The following is a 17,885-nucleotide window of genomic DNA, read 5'->3' on the forward strand; positions in this document are numbered from 1 at the left end:
TGAGGATTGAGATTGTGTGGAGGTGAGAAAGTCGGAGGTGAAAATTCTGCATGATTCCATATGTTTCAATTATGGGTGTCAAGTCTAATATTCATTCGTACATATAACCCCAAGTGCTACTCTTGTAGTACCCTTTTACGTCAAGCATTTGATGAGGAAAAACGACAATCAAACATAGCTCATGCAGCCCACACATCCTTGCCAACACCCTCGATCCAGTGACCCAGTTGGTTGACGCCTGCGTCCCAGTCCTTCAGTCTATTCCGCATACCTTCAATCTGGGTCATATCCAGAACCTTCGGCTGCACCCAGTTGATCTGCGCGACTCCAGCCACCTGGTCGATGGCGCCCTTCAGCAGACCCAAAGACAAAGCCTTCATGATCAAATGTTCGATCTCCTCGGGCTTCACCTTCGTCTCGGAAGAGATGGCTTCGAAAGTCAGGTTCCGGTCATGCGGGGGTCTGCGGAAGACCATCTCCGTGAGGGCCGAGAGGGAGATCTTCTGGTAGAGGAAGAAACGATGTTGTTCTAGGAGTTGGTTCTTAGAGATGTTACCGGCCAGGACGTCATAGGCAGTGAGGTCGCCGCGGTTGAAGGCGAAGAGGAGGTCGCGGAGCCAGCTGTGGGGGGTCTCGGTGAGGGAGTCCAGAATTGGATGCAAGAGTAGTTCACCAAAGTTGTAGATAGAGTCGGAGACGAGAGCGGCGACACTGAGATTGTATGCGCGAGAGACGCGCTCAGATTCGCTAATATCCTCTAAGTTGATGCAGGCGAGGTAGAGGAGGGCGTTCTTATAGAAAGAGGCAAATTCTTGTTTTTTCTAGGCGTGCTCTGTTAGTCTAGTTGATGATAAATTCGGCTTATATGTGACACATACATGGTAATAGTCAGCGTTGACTTTATAGAAGGAGGCGTGAACGACGGTCTCGACCGAGTCGAAGTTATCCAGGACCTTCTGACACGTTCCCAGATCTTTCTGTGCTCCATCCAAGTCGTTGAGCCGCTGCTTGACATTGGCGACGTCCGCAAGGGCATAGATGTAAGCTTCTTGTGTGTCGGGCTTGTTCACTTTGTCGGCGAGGGATGTGAGGAAAGAGAGGCGTTCTTTGTCATCTGGTAGGTAATGATTTAGTACCGCTATCTAATCTGGGAGATAAGGCGAAACGAATTCAGGGCATACCTGCACATTCTGTCGATGCCATCAACCCCAACGAGACGAACTTCAGCTGGTTGATCTTGTCGGCGAAGCTGAGCACGAAGGCCTTGAATATCGGTAACCGTTGAGGAGCACTCTCTGGAAGGCGAAAGAATTCAATCAAGGAGTCGGTAAGCTGGTGCCATAATTTCCGCTCCCAGTAGTCTTCGAAGGTGAGGAAGTAGGCCTGGCATTGTTCGGGAGCTTGCTGCAGCTGGTCCGCCAGAAAGTCGGAGATCTTCTGGTTCTCCATCGCGGGGAGAGCAGGGGCTGTGAAACGGAGTCGTGTAAATCAGATGGTGAATTACTAGCAAGTACCAGAGCTTGGCGCTGTCAGTTAAGGTAGGCAGGTGCGAGAAGAAAGGCTACAAGGCAAAGAATAAGGTAGCAGCAGCTGATGACGATGGATGAGTGGATGGAGAAGTGGAGCGAAGCTCACTCAAGGCGGTGTCTTTGCACCGCCCGAGCACATGACATCGAAGGATAGTACTAGTCCTATGTGATAGAGGTCCAGATTCGTCCAATTGTCACTTTTTCACAGTATACGATTCCAGACATACGTGCTTTAACTCATAATGAACAACGACTTGAATTCATTGGTTGAACTATTCATAGAACTCTTCCAGGCTCCAGCGTAGCTTACTCCTGTGGCTAGCCGTGACTTAGCGGTATAGAAGTATCCGATATGTCTCCGAAAGGGCCATAGAGAGACCAACAAGAGGCCATGAACCTTGTCAGAGCTTCCTTCTGGAGTGCCATTGCTCAACATAAATACGGCGTGTTTCCCTCTGTTCATTTTATTCTGTTCTTCAATCACCATCTCTCAACTCATTGAATTATATTGATCAGCACCCAAGACAACTTCAGCATACCACTTATCTAGAAAACAACCATTAAGATACAACTCAATAGCCATGTCCGAGTTTACCGAAAAGAACAAAGAGGTCTGGGGGTAAGGTCTTCTTTCCTTATATATGAGAATCGTGGCTCACAATACATAGCAACTTGGCCAAGACTTACAAAACCCGGTTCGAAAAGGGCACAAAGTTGATCTACCGCCTGACTCAGGAAAAGCGCCTTTGGGGTAGTGACGTTTGGACTGACACCGAAGCCGGGCAAGGCAAAGAGATCAAGGTGTTGGAATATGCATGTGGCCCTGGCGTTGTATCTACGGTCAGTCTATTGTCTCCGCTGGTCTGTGTCGTTTACAGACCGTAGTCGTGTAAGACATGCTAACGTATTCCGAAGGCATTGGCGCCATTCGCCACCAAAGTCGTTGGCATAGACGTCGCGGACGGCATGGTTGACGAGTACAATGCTAGCGCTCGTGAGGCCGGTTTTGAAGACAAAATGATTGGCTTTAAAGGTGACCTTCTGGCCGAACCAATGCCAGAGGAATTCTCAAGGCCAGAGTATTCCGATTTCGATGTTGCATTTGTGAGCATGGCCCTTCATCATTTCGAAAAGCCGGACCTGGCCATGAAGCGTCTCGGGGAACGACTGAAGAAGGGTGGTGTATGTCTGATAATCGACGTACTTCCACATGGCAAGCATGACCACAATGCCCATGAAATGCACAACCCCGACCATGAAACCACGCACACAATCAAGACTCATGGTTTTACCTTGGAGGATATGCGCAAGCTGTATGAAACTGCAGGGCTTGGAGTAGGGTTTGACTATCAAGTCATTGAAGAGCCGCTGGTGTTCGAGAGAGATGGAAAGGCAATCTCCAAGACTATCTTCATCGCCCGGGGCCAGCGCCAGTAAACTCTAATCTTTGGGGGGATATGCAATCTGACTATGCATGGTAACGAGACACGACTACTGTATGTTAGACTCTGAGCTATACATATAATAATAGACTTGTGCATTTGATCGATTGTGGCTGCAGACTGTATACTCAGTCAGGTAAAGTCAGCTGTGTATATTTTTAGCAAAATCTTTGGTTCTCAGTGCATAAAAAGATCTGGGACAGCTATGAAAAGAGTGTAAAGTTGTGGACGTTGGATGATGTGCTGTAGTAGTGATGGCCCGGGCAACAGCATCCAATCATATTTCAGGAATAGTCAGACACAATCGAGGCAGGTTTGTAGTTACACGCCTTCTGGAGATGAGAACAGAAAGATTGTTTGCCAGTTTCAAAGCGAGACAGCATGCTTTTACGTCGGCAATACCATTGACACCAAATGCAATGTGTAAATGGCAAACAAAAGCGTTGAAAGTGAAGTGGTAATGTGCCAGGTAGGTCCAGGTGCTGTCCGAATCGGGACTAGTGCATAGGTCCCGTGCCGGCAGTTTGCGTTCTCCAGCACGACAATCGACAAGTTCAGCATCAAGCACGAGATCGCCTGCTGAGCGTTGCTCTCCCCATTCGCTTTTTCTTGCCCCACGAAACACCGATCCGGACGCAATTCGGTGGTCTCATCTTAATTCAGAGCTGAAGAGAGACCATGCAGAAGTGCCGGGCCGTCAATTCCGCCTTGGGCTCGAGGGCATTTGCCCCCGCCCCCAAGGTCCAACAAGTTCAGCGCCGGAATCTCCAAGATGTCGCGATCACTAGAACCGGAAAGCCGATCCTGAAGGTCCAGGGTGGACGGTAAGTCCATTGCGTTGAAGCTGTGCAGGTGTATGGTGGCTAATTGACGCTCTTACAGGTCGTCTCTTGGAGGTACTTGGCCCGTTTTCCGATCGTCGCATTGCCCTCAGAAGTTCTAATTGGAATTGTGCTCTAGGTCACACCGCCACTGTCTTCGGTGCTACTGGTTTCCTCGGTCGTTACATTGTCAACAGGCTCGGTAGGTCAACGGCTGGTTCGCAGCAAGTATGGAAGCTGACGGCGTCCAGCTTCGCAGGGATGCACGGTCGTTGTTCCCTACCGTGAGGAGATGACCAAGAGACATCTGAAGGTCACTGGTGATCTCGGAAGGGTCAACTTCCTGGTACAGTACCCGCACCAATCTTTAACGGCGGCCATTTCGACTAATCTGTGGTAGGAATATGACCTGCGCAACACCCAGTCGATCGAGGAGAGTGTCCGTCATTCCGATATTGTTTACAACCTTGTCGGTCGCCAGTATCCTACTAAGTTAGTGACAAATCAACAGGATGGCTCGAACAGCTACTAATAACATGCAGGAACTTTTCCTATACCGACGTACACGTCGACGGTACAGAGCGCATCGTTGAGGCTGTCGCCAAGTATGATGTTGACCGATACATCCACGTCTCTTCCTACAACGCCAGCAGGGACTCTCCTTCCGAGTTCTTCGCCACTAAGGTCCGTTTTTCAAACCATAACATGTCAGCATTCTGCTAAGCTGACCTATATAGGCCTGGGGAGAGGAAGTTGCCCGTTCCATTTACCCCGAGACCACCATTGTCCGCCCTGCTCCCATGTTCGGTTTCGAGGATAACCTGCTCCACAAGCTTGCTAAGGTTACCAACCTCCTTACCTCCAACCACATGCAGGAGCGCTACTGGCCCGTTCACGTGAGCTACGTCTGATCCGTCTGCATTGGATACGATGCTGATTCAAATAGGCCCCCGATGTTGGCAATGCTCTGGAGCGTATGCTTCACGATGACTCCACTGCTGGTCAGACTTTCGAGCTTTACGGTCCCAAGGAATACTCTACTGCCGAGATTGCCGAGCTGGTTGACCGTGAAATCGTCAAGCACCGCCGTCACATCAACGTTCCCAAGCCGATCTTGAAGCCTGTGGCCCACTACCTAAACAAGCTGCTCTGGTGGCCCATTATCTCGCCTGACGAGGTTGAGCGGGAGTTCATTGACCAGGTGATCGACCCCAATGCTAAGACCTTCAAGGACTTGGGCATTGAACCTGTTGATCTGGCCACCCTTACTTTCCACTACCTGGTAAGCACTCTACAGCAGCCTCGATGGTTCCTACCGTGTACTAATAGTTGCATAGTTGGGTTACCGTAGCGCTTCGTACTACGATCTGCCTCCGGCCACGGAGCGGGAGAGACAGGAGGAGAAGAAGTATCTGCACGTCTTGGACGACCAGTAGTCTGTGTTTCTTTACTGTACATAAGCTAGACATCCATTTCTTTTTCTTTTGTGCCAAATGAGTTTGTATGTGACAGTAATCGGACTCGACAGAGCTACTACCGAGGTTATTATCTAAAAGTCATACAAAAGTTCGTCCATACGTAAATAATTCTAAACTAATCACCCCACTCCACTGTTAAATCCACCTCCGCACTTCTCTCCCAAACCCACCACCAAACATCAACACCCTCCAAAAAGAAACACAATCAACGAAATAACAAACAAAAAGACAAAATGCCACCTCAATTCACCTTCAACACCTCCTCGACCCCCATCCTCCTCCTCAAAACCAAATCCTCCCCGACAGACAGCTACGAAGAATACTTCTCCGCACACAGCTACAACCCCACCTTCATCCCAGTCCTCGAACACAACTTCCACACCCCGAACCTAACCACCGTAAAACAGCTCTTCCAGTCAGGAGCCCTGAACCCCGGCCCGGGCCGCAAATACGGCGGCCTGATATTCACAAGCCAGCGGGCCGTAGAGGGATTCGCGACGATCCTCAACGATATTGGTGGTGAGTATACCCCACCCCTCTTCCTTCCAATCGGGCATATCGTTTTACAAATTACCATGTCCGTATGCAAATGCAGTAGCTAATTACCAACAAACAACAGAATCAACTAAACAAACCTCCTCCCAATCCCTAATCCTCTACACCGTCGGCCCCGCTACATCCCGATCCCTAACCTCCATTCGAGACGACCACCTCCCCCATGCAACAATCCTCGGCTCGGAGACTGGAAACGGCGAGAATCTAGCGCATTTCATCCTCTCTCATTATAACCCGTTGTATGACTCGCAAGATGGCCCGAAGCCGCCTCTCTTGTTCCTTGTTGGGGAGCAGCGGAGGGATATCATCCCCAAGACGTTGATGGCGGGGTCGCTGCCGCCGGAGCAGCGGATTGGGGTTGATGAGTTGGTAGTCTACGAGACGGGTGTTATGGAGGGGTTTGAGAAGAGTTTTGGGGAGGCGGTTCGTGCTTCGGAGGAGTTTTTGGGGGGTGGGGTGGAGAGGGCGGTTTGGGTGGTTGTGTTTTCGCCGACGGGGTGTGATGCTATGGTGCGGGTGTTGAAGGGGCTTGGGGATGGGGAGAGGAGGGTGTTTGTTGCCACGATTGGGCCTACGACGAGGGATCATTTGAAGAATAAGTATGGGTTTGAGGCAGATGTTTGTGCTGAGAAACCGAGTCAGGAGGGAGTAGGTATGGGTATTGTGGAATTCATGGAGAATCGGAGGAAGAATAGGGCAGGGCAATAGGTCTATTTTGCCTGTGGTCGAGTTTGTATCTATACCAGTATTGTTGTATATACCCGTTGTTATGATTGATGATCACAATCTTACGCTGGCTGAGAACCTAGGCATAATGTATTTCCAGCTCAAGATTGACAAGCGTAAGACCGGCTTATCTGTTAAATAAGTGAAAGCACCAGACGCCTGAAACCGTGTCAAAAGGGCCAATCATGAGACTCAGCCAATATCATAGTCGATGTGCGATTGTTACCCTGGCTTGTCGTCTATGCAACTAGATATTAAGTGCATGGGTTCGGTCATCCCATCCTATTTATCCCGACCTGTATTCAGTCTTTCCCGATGGACAAGCTGTCCAATGCAAGCTCACCGCATGATCTCCTCGTAGATTAGAACTGCGAATATTAGCATAGGAACAACAAAGCATGTTTGTATAATTGAGGTTAACTCACTCTTTAACTGCTCCTTGCTAAGGGCATCCTTATTCTTGTCAAAGTCGAAGAACCCTTCCGGGATGGGAGGTGCCGTGGGCTCATCTTCGGGGTCATGATACGGCTCCAGGTATGGATGACGCAAAGCTTCTTCCACAGTAATACGCTTAGCGGGGTTGAATGCCAAGAGCCTCTCCAGGAGGTCCAGGGCCAAATCGTTGGCCTTCGGGAAGAGCGCCTTGAAGGGGATCTTCTTTTTGAAAGGGAGAGACCGAATGTATTCCCGAGCCCGTCGGGATTTGATTCCATAGTAGTCCTCCATTGTCGGTGTACCAAGAACGTCCAAAATAAGAGTCAATTGGTGATGATCTTGAAGATATGTTAGCTGACTGTCTCCAACATATGATAAGGAACGACGTACAGTCCTTTCCGGGGAATAAGGGTTTTCCGCTCAGCATCTCGGCGAGAATACAACCAACACTCCACACATCAATCGCTTTGGTGTACTCCTTGAATGTCAACATAATCTCCGGCGCACGGTACCATCTGGTCGCCACATATTCTGTCATGAACCCTGAGTTATCATCTGTGGAGGCGGCCGAGCGGGCCAAGCCAAAATCGCAAACTTTCAGATCGCAATTTGCGTTGAGGAGCAGGTTCGAAGGTTTCAGATCACGATGAAGAACATTGGCCGAGTGCATAGCTTTGAGGGCACGTAGAGTCTGGTAAATAAAATATTGACAGTGATCATCCGAAAGATCTTGGGTACGAATGACCCGGTGCATGTCAGTCTCCATCAGCTCCTACGGATTGATTAGTGTCTCATGATTCTCATCTAATATTCGGCGTGTAAGTACCTGGATTAGATAAACCTCGTTGAAGCTCTCATAGTTGCGTGGTCTTTGGATATCCAGGATAGAGATGATGTTTTCATGGTTAAAATAGCGAAGCAGCTTCATCTCACGCAAAGTTCGCAAGCAGAACATCGAGTGGTCGAAAGGAGTGATCTTCTTGATGGCGACTTTTTGACCAGATGGTTTGTGGATGGCAGAGCTGGGCCGTCAGCATAACACCCACCTCTGCTTGCGCCGGCACTTACCACACCACACCGTAGGCACCTTCACCAATGACATCTTGAATTTCATATTGGTCGGAAACGTTGAAGGAGATCTTTCGTGAACCTCCCTGGGGAGGAAGTTGCTGCACCATATTCGTGGACTGTCCGAACTAGACCGTATTAGCGGAATGTACACGACTTGTGGCTGTTGTGGTTGGTTGCTAAATGCACTGCGCTTCACTTCCGCATTGACTACCGTGAGTGAGGCAGTCAACTTGACCGCGACTCCCAGCAACAAGGCAAGGCATTGTGTAGTTGTGTCACAAACTATCCGATAGATCATCGGCGGACAACATAGCAGTAAACATGGCAGGTTCACAATAACCCCGGCGGTATTTATTGAGAATGCGCTTACATTCGTTCAAACGATACGCTCCCCTTTTATAAATACTTTTGGAACGCTTTAAGCAAGTTCGTACGCCCTGGAGATTCTGATAGAGAAACAGTTTCCGGGATTCGTTCTGGTTGAATGCGGGGTAGGTATGGCGTTGTGTCTGCTGTCAAACGATTCGTCGAGGATTGTAGGAATTTCGGTACAGATATGACAATGACTGAAACGGCCCCGAATGCGAGATTTGAAAACTTTGGACTAACAGAGATAGCGAACGGCGCTTAAAGCGAATGATCCGGTGTACTAAAAGTGCACATGTTAGTAACTTTCAAACATCGAGCGAATCCACAGCCGATCACATCGGAGGTGTCAAATCAACCGTCACCACCGGGGAAGCATCCGTACATGACTCGGAAATAGTCTTTGTCCTTTAGTCTCGGACTTTGATGTTTCAGGCTGTGTTCTATTTTTACTTCCTGAACTGTTTGTCCTTTCTCTCCTGCGTGGCCTCAGCAATCAGTCTAAGATGCTTCAACCTCGGCAATGAGATTGGAGCTGGATAATGGGTAGAACGTGTTAGGAGTCGGTGTTCTGACAGATGCAGCACCGTGGAAGAACAGGAGAAGCAAGCAGTGATCACAGTAACGCAATAGTCGCAGCAGTAGTAGGAAGTTAATAACGGGGAGCGGATCAGCGAAAAGTGGGGTGGGGCAGAATGGAGGGGAAGACGACGACGACCAAGAGAAAACAGAGAGATTCGTACCAGTCAGTTCTTGATGATCGTACACAACGAGGCTGAGAACCAAATCCTGGAAAGGGGACGCAACGGAGAGGATCCAGAACCAGAGTGTTCGATTCCTTGGATCTTCTAGATCGGATGGAACCGTGGATCAATCCTTTACTCGATATGGGATGATATACGGGGGGAAATGGTCTAAAAGGAGAGGTAGGTGAAGGAAAGACACGCACACAACAAGGTTGGTTCCGCTGGGGGGGAGCAACCAAGTTAAGTGCTGTTTGGCTCGACAAAAATTCCGGAAAATAGAAATACGAATCGAAAAAAAGGATGGAGAACCTCTTCTACTTTTTGGAGGGGGTAAATGATGGATCATGGGGAGGGGCGGCGGATAATGTACGTATTTAGTATGTGATCCATAACCTAGACCTATACTATAGGGTATTGTACTTTCTAGGTACCTAATACATCCATTAAATCCAATATGTCTCTGGTACAAAGACAAGACATTGAACTACGGGGTCAACTAGTTGCTACTAGTCAACACTGGTTGGACTTAGTGACTAAAATCATCCATAAAGTTACAAACCCCGTCACAGCCACGTATTTGAGAGGGAGTCTAACTCTAGAACCCATAATGGAGTCAGGTACCTCTATACCAGTTGTATCGACTAAAGGACTTGTTTGATACCTGGATGATACCTAATCACTGGACCCGCCACGCCCTATATTCTACTTCCCCATTAGCATAGGCAATCTCAGGGTCCGGTATCTACCTACTGCCTCTTAGGTTAATTTGCCTTTAATTATGGTATCATAAAAACCAAGACAGGGTTTGTTGAGCAGCCATATGGATCATCGTCCCAAACGACGGTCAATTTCCCTCTGGATGGGTCTCCCCTCCCAAAAACTTACTACATCCCGGCCAGTGTTTCAATGCCATCCACCACCAAGTAACCCGCCACCAGCGCCAATTGCCTCCTAATGGAGTTTAGTCCACGTCTCAAGTGTTGGTCTAGTGGAGAGGGGGCAGTGCCGTTTGGCAACCTTTCACCTCGCGCTACTGCTCATCATCACAGTCGTCACAAGTCCACTGCACCTCTGTCTCTCCTTTTGTTGTCTAATCTCCCGAATATCTTGGCATTCCCCCTCGTCATGTCGCCAGCGCCCTCCCCATTCTCGCCTCTGATTCGCTCTGCGGCACACAGCCTTGTCGACTGAGCTGACATGCTAAGCTGTGATCTAAAGTCTACTGTGCATGATCGGCCTGACAGACGCCCGGGGCTCATGCACGCTTTTTCCCATGAGATAGAATTCTGGGCATTGTATGAAGATATGCTTTAGTTGGAATGGTTCCAGTGGCAGGCAGAGTTTTTTTTTTTTTTTTTTTTTTTTTTTTTTTTTTTTTTTTTTTTGGATATAATATTAATCATTTATTTGAATTCTTTTTTTTTTTTCTGTCAAGAAAAGACGAAGAGCGTGTAACACATACTACAGAAGATAACGGTCTATGCAGTGACATACGGAGAATACTAAAATATCTCGCTAGCTATAACCCGAAGTGAAAATGAAAAAAGCTAGTAGTACAGAGAATCCAGGCAAATGAGGAATATATTGATATCTCTTGCATATAATTTACCAAAACTTGTGAAAGCTACCATTACTGCACAACCTGTAGGCGTGTTCATCCTCGTCAGCCTAATGACTTGGCAGGTCATAGGTTTTGGTGACAGGTACAGGAGAAAAATGAAAGAACGAGAGCCTAGGAAACGGGGTCAAACCTTTTCCTGTAAGTTGCCCATCCATTGCACAAGACTGACGCCCTGGTCGGCTCGGTCCTCCACGAGCATTGTCTGTGCCCACAGTCGGAGACCGGGTTCTCCATCCTCCTTAACCACGTACAGATGTGGCACCACAATACTGCCGCAGCCCTTCGACCGGTGATCCCGGCTCTTCTCAATGACTGCCCGCACGCGCTGGTTCATGTCATTATCCAGGTCAGGAAGGTTTTGCTTGCCCACACGAAGTTGCGACTTGTCTGGCAGGCCAAAGACATCAACAATAAGTTGTGGCACAGCATCACGTCCCACCCAGAGAAACTGTGTCTGGCCGTCGTCAATGAGGTAGAGACCGTATGGGACGACCCGCTCAGAAGACAAGTTCACCGGTGGAGGAAGAACAATCTCGCCCGTCTGCTCATCTGGCAGGCCAGCATTATCCGGCATGTCGTGTAGAGAGTACATCTTCGGGTAGATATATTGGATGAGAAGAGGGAGGGGGAGCGTTGAGAGCAAGCAGAGCGCCGCGGAGCGCATATCAGTCGGAATTTGTGCAGATTTCCGAAGGCCAAGCTACATCATCATGTTAGTCAGTGCCAAGGCTAAGGGGATGGTGGGGATAGATAAAGATTCCTACATTCTTGATCAGTGCGAGGAAAAGAACAGGAAGCCCTCTCAGGTTAGCAGGGAACTGCAGGCCTCCGCCGCTCACACTTCCACCAGCAAGCTCCTTTCGGTAGGTGGCCAGAAGCTCCACGGCCTTGGCCTGCAGGGCTTCACGGGCGGGTTCCAGGCCACTTCCGAGAGCCCGTTCAACAGCCTTGTGGCTGAAGTAAGTAGCGATCGCCTGCTGGTCCGCCGATGCGTAGACATCTGCAAGGCTCTGGGTGGTGGGAAGAGCCAGAGTCAAGACGCGAATTCTCCTCTCACCATTGCATGTAGTATGAAGTACAGCGGTCTGCATACAAACAACAGGTTTTGTAACCGTCTCGTCAATGGCGACTTCAACAACGTAGGCCTGGTCGCGGGGGAAAGCAGGGAACGCGCAGAGGTCGGAACTGCGATTGAAAAAGTTACCGTAAAATGTGCTCATGCGCAGACCGGTCGTAGCACGGACACGGAGGACGGCCTCCAGGCCGATCTCAGACGAGAGGTATTCCGAGAACTCCCGTGCGAACTTGATCGCATCCTCTCCCCGTGCAGCGTTCCATCCAGGATAGAAGTACGTCTGACCGCCAGTATATCTAGGCAGGTTGCTGAGAGACGCCACATCCTGGTACTGAGAAGAGAAGAGGAACATATCTACAGAGACCTGGGCCTTCGAACACTCCACAGCAAAGCTCTTGTAGAAGCTGTTTGCGGTCTGCAGAAGACCGCTCTCCTTGCTGGTGCCCAGAACCTTCTTGTCCTCTCGCATAGTCAGGGCGCCATGTCCAATGTTGGGAAGAGAGGAGCTAAGAACGGTCATCTTGCCTCCAACAGGGGCGATCAACTTGTAACCAGCACGCAGTGCCGATCCCATAGCACAGCCATTGTTTTGGGTGTTCTGGAACATTTCCTGCAATTTATCCAGGAACGTTTCAATGTTTTCACGGCATTCGCTCAGAGTTACTAGCAAGTCACCAGGGATAGGGAGGAATGGCTCGTCCAAATCGCTGACAACGAGCATCCTTGGATCCGAGTTTTCTGAGCCATCGCGCGGGATGCTGAAGTAGTGGAGGCTGGAGTCGACCGCTATGAAACCCAGTCGCGTCCGGCGGTCCGCATTAGGGATACGTTCGAGACTTTCTTTGATGCACCGAGCACTCGTAGCCAAGAGACCGTTGGTGACAGATGCATAACTAACGTCGATCAAGAAGAGGTAGACGAGTGGCTGCGGGGGGCGCACCATGTACTCTTGCGGTGCAACGAACTCAACAACCGCATGGTTGAGGTCAGGTCGCAATGCCCTATCCGCCGGTCGTTGCAGCGTTGTGTCCCAATCAAAGGCCTGGGGTACGTCATTTGTCAGATTGCACATGTTGCAACGCCAGCGGTGCCCATGATCAAGGAATGTCACGAAGGGATTAATGTAGGATCGGCAACGGCGACAACGAGAGATAACTTGATCTGGGATCACTGGGACCTGGTCTTCCGAATCATGGAGCGCTCCATATGGCTGGATGACAAGAGCGAAAGGCAGCTTGGATTTCTTGAGGAGAGAGTGAGTGGTGGGAACAGCGTTGAGCGTTGACCGGACATATTTAGGGGGGCAGTTGGCAGTAGGGGAGGGATAAACACTGGTCTAAGAGAGAGTCAGTAACTAGCAGCACCGATACTAACACTTCTCCAATTCCGGTACATACTCCTTGAGGTAAAACAATTGGAGGTGGAGGATAGTCAAGTTCCGCAACATTGAATGGTTGTGTAAGGAGGTCTGTCGGGTAAAGATGGTTGAGAACAGGTCGCGGGGCCTGGGCGGCCTGGGGAACGGGCTGCGGTGGCATCAGATGCGGGTCGGTCACCCCCATCGCACCGAACTGTTGGGTCATCTGAGCGACTGCGGGCGCTGCAGGGGCAGCATATCCTTGAGCAGCTGCTTGCATCTGAGTAGGATCCGCCCCGTACACGGGTTGCTGATATCCTGCGGCTTGTGGCTGAGCTGGGTATCCTCCGTAGGTACCACCAGCCGGTAGTTGACCTCCTAGGCCAGCATTGGCACCGGATCCAAGCTCGAAGGCTTCACCGGCATATGCTCGTTTCTTTCTACCTCCATGTTGAGCCGGAGCAGGAGCTAGCCCCGCAGCTTGCTGTGAAGGAGACTCATATCCGGCAGGTTGACCATACCCTTCCTGGGGAGGATAACCCCCTTGTGGTGCGGCCATGAATGGCTATTTCGATATTTCGTAGTGGATAACTGATGGATTATTATCTCCGTGGACTCGTGTAGGGGGTAACCGGAGTATATGTTAATGTCGCGCAATCGTCACAGGCTCACTATGTTGGCGGTCAACACACTGGTCTCAAACAGGAGGGGACGAATGATCCAGGGCAATCTGCGTACTAACAGCCAAAATTCGTTAACGGTCCAACCATATAAATTGAGAGAACGACAAGGGCACACGGATACACTGCACTCGGGTTCAGTCGACGTGTCCTTGAGAAGGTTGGGGTAGCTGTGGGAGCGGAACGACAACGGCGTTGAACTGGCGATGGTGGTGTACGGTGGCCTTTGCGGCGGCTTGCTCCCCGATCGGCCAATCAGAGCCCCGCATGCTAACCGACTTCACTGCCTGAGGTTGGTTAATAGTATACACCTCTCCATTACGAAGAACACATTCTATGGTGGGACTCGGAGGTAAATTATGGAGCAGCTAAATTACTGTTCCCATGAAGTATATCATCAAGATAGACTTAAACTACTCGACTAGCGAGAATAACAGCAAGCAGCTCGGAGAACTTCGCTCGGTGTTGTTCTTCGAGTTATGATCTCATACTTGAAGGGGGGTAAATGACAACAGTCAGGCTACAGTGGATAATATTGATGAATACTAGCCATTCACTCGTGGTGCATAAAAATGGGCTCTTGGTTCTTATTCGCCATTACTTGGTTATCTCTCTTTATATTCTTGCCATGAAATCTGATCTATCTCGAATCGGCACAAGCATAAACAACCGATATATATAGTGCTTGCAAACACCAATTATAAGCCTAACATAGGAGCAAATCGTATCTACGGAATGCTTGATACCAAGCCAATACAAGGATGAGCAACTACTCAAATATATTCTTATAAAATTCTAGTACACGAATAACAAAGTAGGATTGAGTGCTCTTTTTATCATAATCACTCCAAACGAAGCCCCATAACGTGACGTGGAATGTCCGGGGGAGGTTTTGAAAGAGGTTGCCGTGCCAACAGCGTTGACCACTGCCAATCGCACCAAAACCAAGCCAAGTATCCTTGTCGCTCACCAGAGCCTCTTCTGTCTCTAACATCAGCTCACGCCATTGATCGGTTGTTGTAGTTTTTTCTGTTTTGCTTTTCTGTTTGTTTCATTGGTTTAATATATTTGATTTCTCCTGTTTGTTTTCTGGCATAACTGCGCCAATGCAAAAAGGGCTTGCTTTGTATTTTCGTTAAGTTCAGATTGCGAGACAGCTCCCTGACGCACAAGGTGGAGTTGTTCATCGTGTATTTCACTCTTGTTTAGATTGCATGCATCTGCCTCCTATGCAGCAGGTATAGTGCGACAGAAACTTTCCCAACGGTGCAAAAAGACGGCAGACGGCCATTTTCGATACGACAAACAGGTACTCGGATTGGAAGAGACTTCTTTCTCCATAATTTCATACGACGTACAAGATGAGCGTCCGGGTCGTTGCGCGTGTGAGGCCACTCTTGAAATCCGAGCGGGAATTGGATATCATCCTCCGTACGGGGTCTACAACTCAAGCCGCCCCTAGCAAGACCGAGAAACAGAGCTCCCAGGAAAAGAAGCTGGCGGCATTGCGGGACCGGGATACCATCGTACGGATTCCAAACCCCAAGAATGAGAATGAGGAATACTCTTTTCAGTTCAATGCTGTCTACGATGCGGATTCTCCACAGCAGGAGCTCTTTGATGCCGAGGGTTGGTGCTATACTTCGCTGTGTCTGGGATGGTGACGGTATACTGATCAGAACGGATAGTTGCACCTACGGTTAAGCATTTATTCAATGGTTTCGATGTCACCTTGTTCGCCTACGGAGTCACGGGTACCGGGAAAACACACACGATGCGGGGCGGTAAAAGCCTGGCTGACAGAGGCGTCATTCCCCGTCTTTTGAGTAGCATATATAGACGCAGCCGGAAGCTTGAAAAGGATGGTGATGGAGAGACGACGGTGAACGTTTCCTTGAGCTATTACGAGATCTACAATGACAAGGTCTTCGACTTGTTTGAGCCCCCGGAGAAGAGAACGCTTGCAGGACTACCTTTGCGTGACAATGGAGGAAAGACAGTGGTTGTAGGCCTGACGGAAAGGCCATGTACAAGTCTGAAGGAGTTCGAGAGCCTTTATGATCAGGCCAACACCAACAGGTCTACATCTGCAACAAAGGTAAGCAAACATTCAGCCCTTGCAGGTGTGAGCCACAGGACTGACTTCTTTCATAGTTAAACGCTCACTCGTCACGGTCTCATGCAATTCTCTGCGTCAAGGTAGCCGTCAGCTCTGGTGGCAAGACTCGGATCAGCACAGCATCTGCCATTGACTTAGCTGGTTCAGAGGATAATCGTCGAACAGACAATGACAAAGAGCGCATGGTTGAGTCAGCGAGTATTAACAAGAGCCTTTTTGTTCTGGCACAGTGTGTGGAAGCCATAAGCAAGAAACACCATAGAATCCCGTACAGAGAGTCAAAGATGACAAGAATCCTTTCCTTGGGACAGAACAATGGACTGACGGTGATGATTCTCAACCTCGCACCCATCAAATCTTATCACCTGGACACCTTAAGCTCGTTGAACTTTGCCAACCGCACAAAGAAGATTGAGGTTCGTGAGGTGGAGAACGAGCCGATGTTCAAAGGGCCTCCGAGACCAGCAGCGCGTCCTTCAGTGACTGCCCTAAGGCAGCCTCTGCGTCCACTGACCGCTACTGCCAATGTCAACCTTCCAGCACTTGCCAACAAAGACAAGGATGCGTCAAAAGCTGGAGAAAAGCCAGTCAAGGCGTTCCACGTCTACTCTGACAAACCGCGGTCTAGGGATTCTACCCAATTCAGAAAACCTGAGCCACCAAAGCGTCCTTCCCTAGATTCTAATCACCGCTTGTTAAAGCTCAGCCGAATCACGCAGCCCCTTCAGTCACAAAAGCAGTACGAAGATATATCTGCCGCCAAAATTGAAGAGATGGTTGAAAAGAAGGTAGAGGAGATTCTGGCTGTAAGAGCTGTCAGTGAAAAGTCCAGGCAAACGCAGGTCCGTGAGTTGAATGAACAAGTACAAAAGCGCTTGGAAATGCTTGAGCAGCGCATCGAAGGCACGGAAGACGCAAGGGCCGAAGGATTGTCATTTTTGCTCATGGCCAAGCAACACCAAGCACGTGGCGAGGATAGCTTCGCACTGAAGATGTATCAGCTCGCGCTTCCTTTCTTCCCAGACAACGAGAAACTTGCAAGGAAGATCAGCACTCTGAAGCAGCGGATCCAGAGCAAGTCTTGTCCAGATGCCGACACAACCGGGAATCACACTCTCACAGCGTCCAAGAGAGAGTTTGGAAGCCTTCTTTCAATCAAGAGGCAGTCCGTGGGAACAAACTTGAAGCGTCAAGCTGAGGATTCGGATGGCGAGTACAATCCCGAAGATAGAGCCGAGGAACTCAGTGACGACGATATTGAAGAAATAACACAAACGAGGCGCAAGAAACGCACCAAAACCAGTTCGCCGTCAGATGAAGGGTCTAGCGTCGACTGTTACGAAGCCCCCTCACCCCGGACAATCCACCTTCTATCGATAATCAACTCTCGCGACGTAAGCCAGATTAAGCTGTTGAAAGGTGTTGGCGTCAAGAAAGCTGAAGCTATAGTTGACTGCCTCTGCGAAATGGATCAGCACTTGGAGGAGCAGGACAGCGATAGACAAGTCCAGATTAACAGTCTTGCCGAACTGAGCACGCTAAGAGGAGTCGGCGTCAAGACTGTTGAAAGCATGAGAAATGGAGTCTTGGCATAAAGGGCATAATATATAGAAGTTGATATCTCCATCTGTGGAGCGTTGGGGTGTCACAAGCATGTTGAACAAACTTCATATTGCATATTGCATATTTCATCCTTCATTGCAAATTTTGCACCATTGCAGGTGCAACGGACACGGACCATGCATATATTGTTTTTACCATTCATTCAGCGAAGGTGTTACGGTGTTGGTTGGGTGAGATGTTGTCCGATGTTGTATTTTGCATTTTTTGGATATACTCCCAGCATGTTCAGTCTTATTAGAAT

The 17,885-nt window shown here is 49.3% G+C and overlaps 7 protein-coding genes across 7 annotated transcripts; 4 read left to right on the forward strand and 3 right to left on the reverse strand.

The window, feature by feature from the left end:
* Window positions 1–179: 179 nt before the first annotated feature.
* AO090003000397 (proteasome regulatory particle lid subunit RPN9) lies at window positions 180–1,449 on the reverse strand (the record flags this gene model as incomplete). The annotated part of the gene is made up of 3 exons (XM_023234874.1): window positions 180–821; window positions 879–1,138; window positions 1,182–1,449. 3 exons carry the CDS (start codon window positions 1,447–1,449, stop codon window positions 180–182), a joined length of 1,170 nt encoding a protein of 389 aa, XP_023089950.1.
* Window positions 1,450–2,110: 661 nt separating this feature from the next.
* Window positions 2,111–2,966, forward strand: AO090003000398 (class I SAM-dependent methyltransferase; the record flags this gene model as incomplete). The annotated part of the gene is made up of 3 exons (XM_001819531.3): window positions 2,111–2,148; window positions 2,198–2,369; window positions 2,445–2,966. The coding sequence occupies 3 exons, from the start codon at window positions 2,111–2,113 to the stop codon at window positions 2,964–2,966; spliced, it is 732 nt and encodes a 243-aa protein (XP_001819583.1).
* A 1,626-nt stretch (window positions 2,967–4,592) lies between these two features.
* Window positions 4,593–5,228, forward strand: AO090003000400 (uncharacterized protein; the record flags this gene model as incomplete). Its single annotated transcript, XM_001819532.3, has 3 exons — window positions 4,593–4,688; window positions 4,739–5,074; window positions 5,130–5,228. 3 exons carry the CDS (start codon window positions 4,593–4,595, stop codon window positions 5,226–5,228), a joined length of 531 nt encoding a protein of 176 aa, XP_001819584.3.
* Window positions 5,229–5,503: 275 nt separating this feature from the next.
* On the forward strand, window positions 5,504–6,533 carry AO090003000401 (uroporphyrinogen-III synthase HEM4; the record flags this gene model as incomplete). The annotated part of the gene is made up of 2 exons (XM_001819533.1): window positions 5,504–5,789; window positions 5,890–6,533. The coding sequence occupies 2 exons, from the start codon at window positions 5,504–5,506 to the stop codon at window positions 6,531–6,533; spliced, it is 930 nt and encodes a 309-aa protein (XP_001819585.1).
* Window positions 6,534–6,890: 357 nt separating this feature from the next.
* Window positions 6,891–8,164, reverse strand: AO090003000402 (mitogen-activated protein kinase; the record flags this gene model as incomplete). Its single annotated transcript, XM_001819534.3, has 5 exons — window positions 6,891–6,919; window positions 6,977–7,324; window positions 7,377–7,758; window positions 7,813–8,008; window positions 8,055–8,164. The coding sequence occupies 5 exons, from the start codon at window positions 8,162–8,164 to the stop codon at window positions 6,891–6,893; spliced, it is 1,065 nt and encodes a 354-aa protein (XP_001819586.1).
* A 2,750-nt stretch (window positions 8,165–10,914) lies between these two features.
* On the reverse strand, window positions 10,915–13,781 carry AO090003000403 (COPII subunit SEC24; the record flags this gene model as incomplete). Its single annotated transcript, XM_001819535.3, has 3 exons — window positions 10,915–11,490; window positions 11,555–13,201; window positions 13,263–13,781. 3 exons carry the CDS (start codon window positions 13,779–13,781, stop codon window positions 10,915–10,917), a joined length of 2,742 nt encoding a protein of 913 aa, XP_001819587.1.
* Window positions 13,782–15,263: 1,482 nt separating this feature from the next.
* On the forward strand, window positions 15,264–17,616 carry AO090003000404 (kinesin family protein; the record flags this gene model as incomplete). Its single annotated transcript, XM_001819536.3, has 3 exons — window positions 15,264–15,531; window positions 15,591–16,000; window positions 16,057–17,616. 3 exons carry the CDS (start codon window positions 15,264–15,266, stop codon window positions 17,614–17,616), a joined length of 2,238 nt encoding a protein of 745 aa, XP_001819588.1.
* Window positions 17,617–17,885: the final 269 nt, after the last annotated feature.

The sequence above is a fragment of the Aspergillus oryzae genome, chromosome 2, assembly GCF_000184455.2.
Source record: "Aspergillus oryzae RIB40 DNA, chromosome 2".
Lineage (NCBI taxonomy): Eukaryota > Fungi > Ascomycota > Eurotiomycetes > Eurotiales > Aspergillaceae > Aspergillus > Aspergillus oryzae.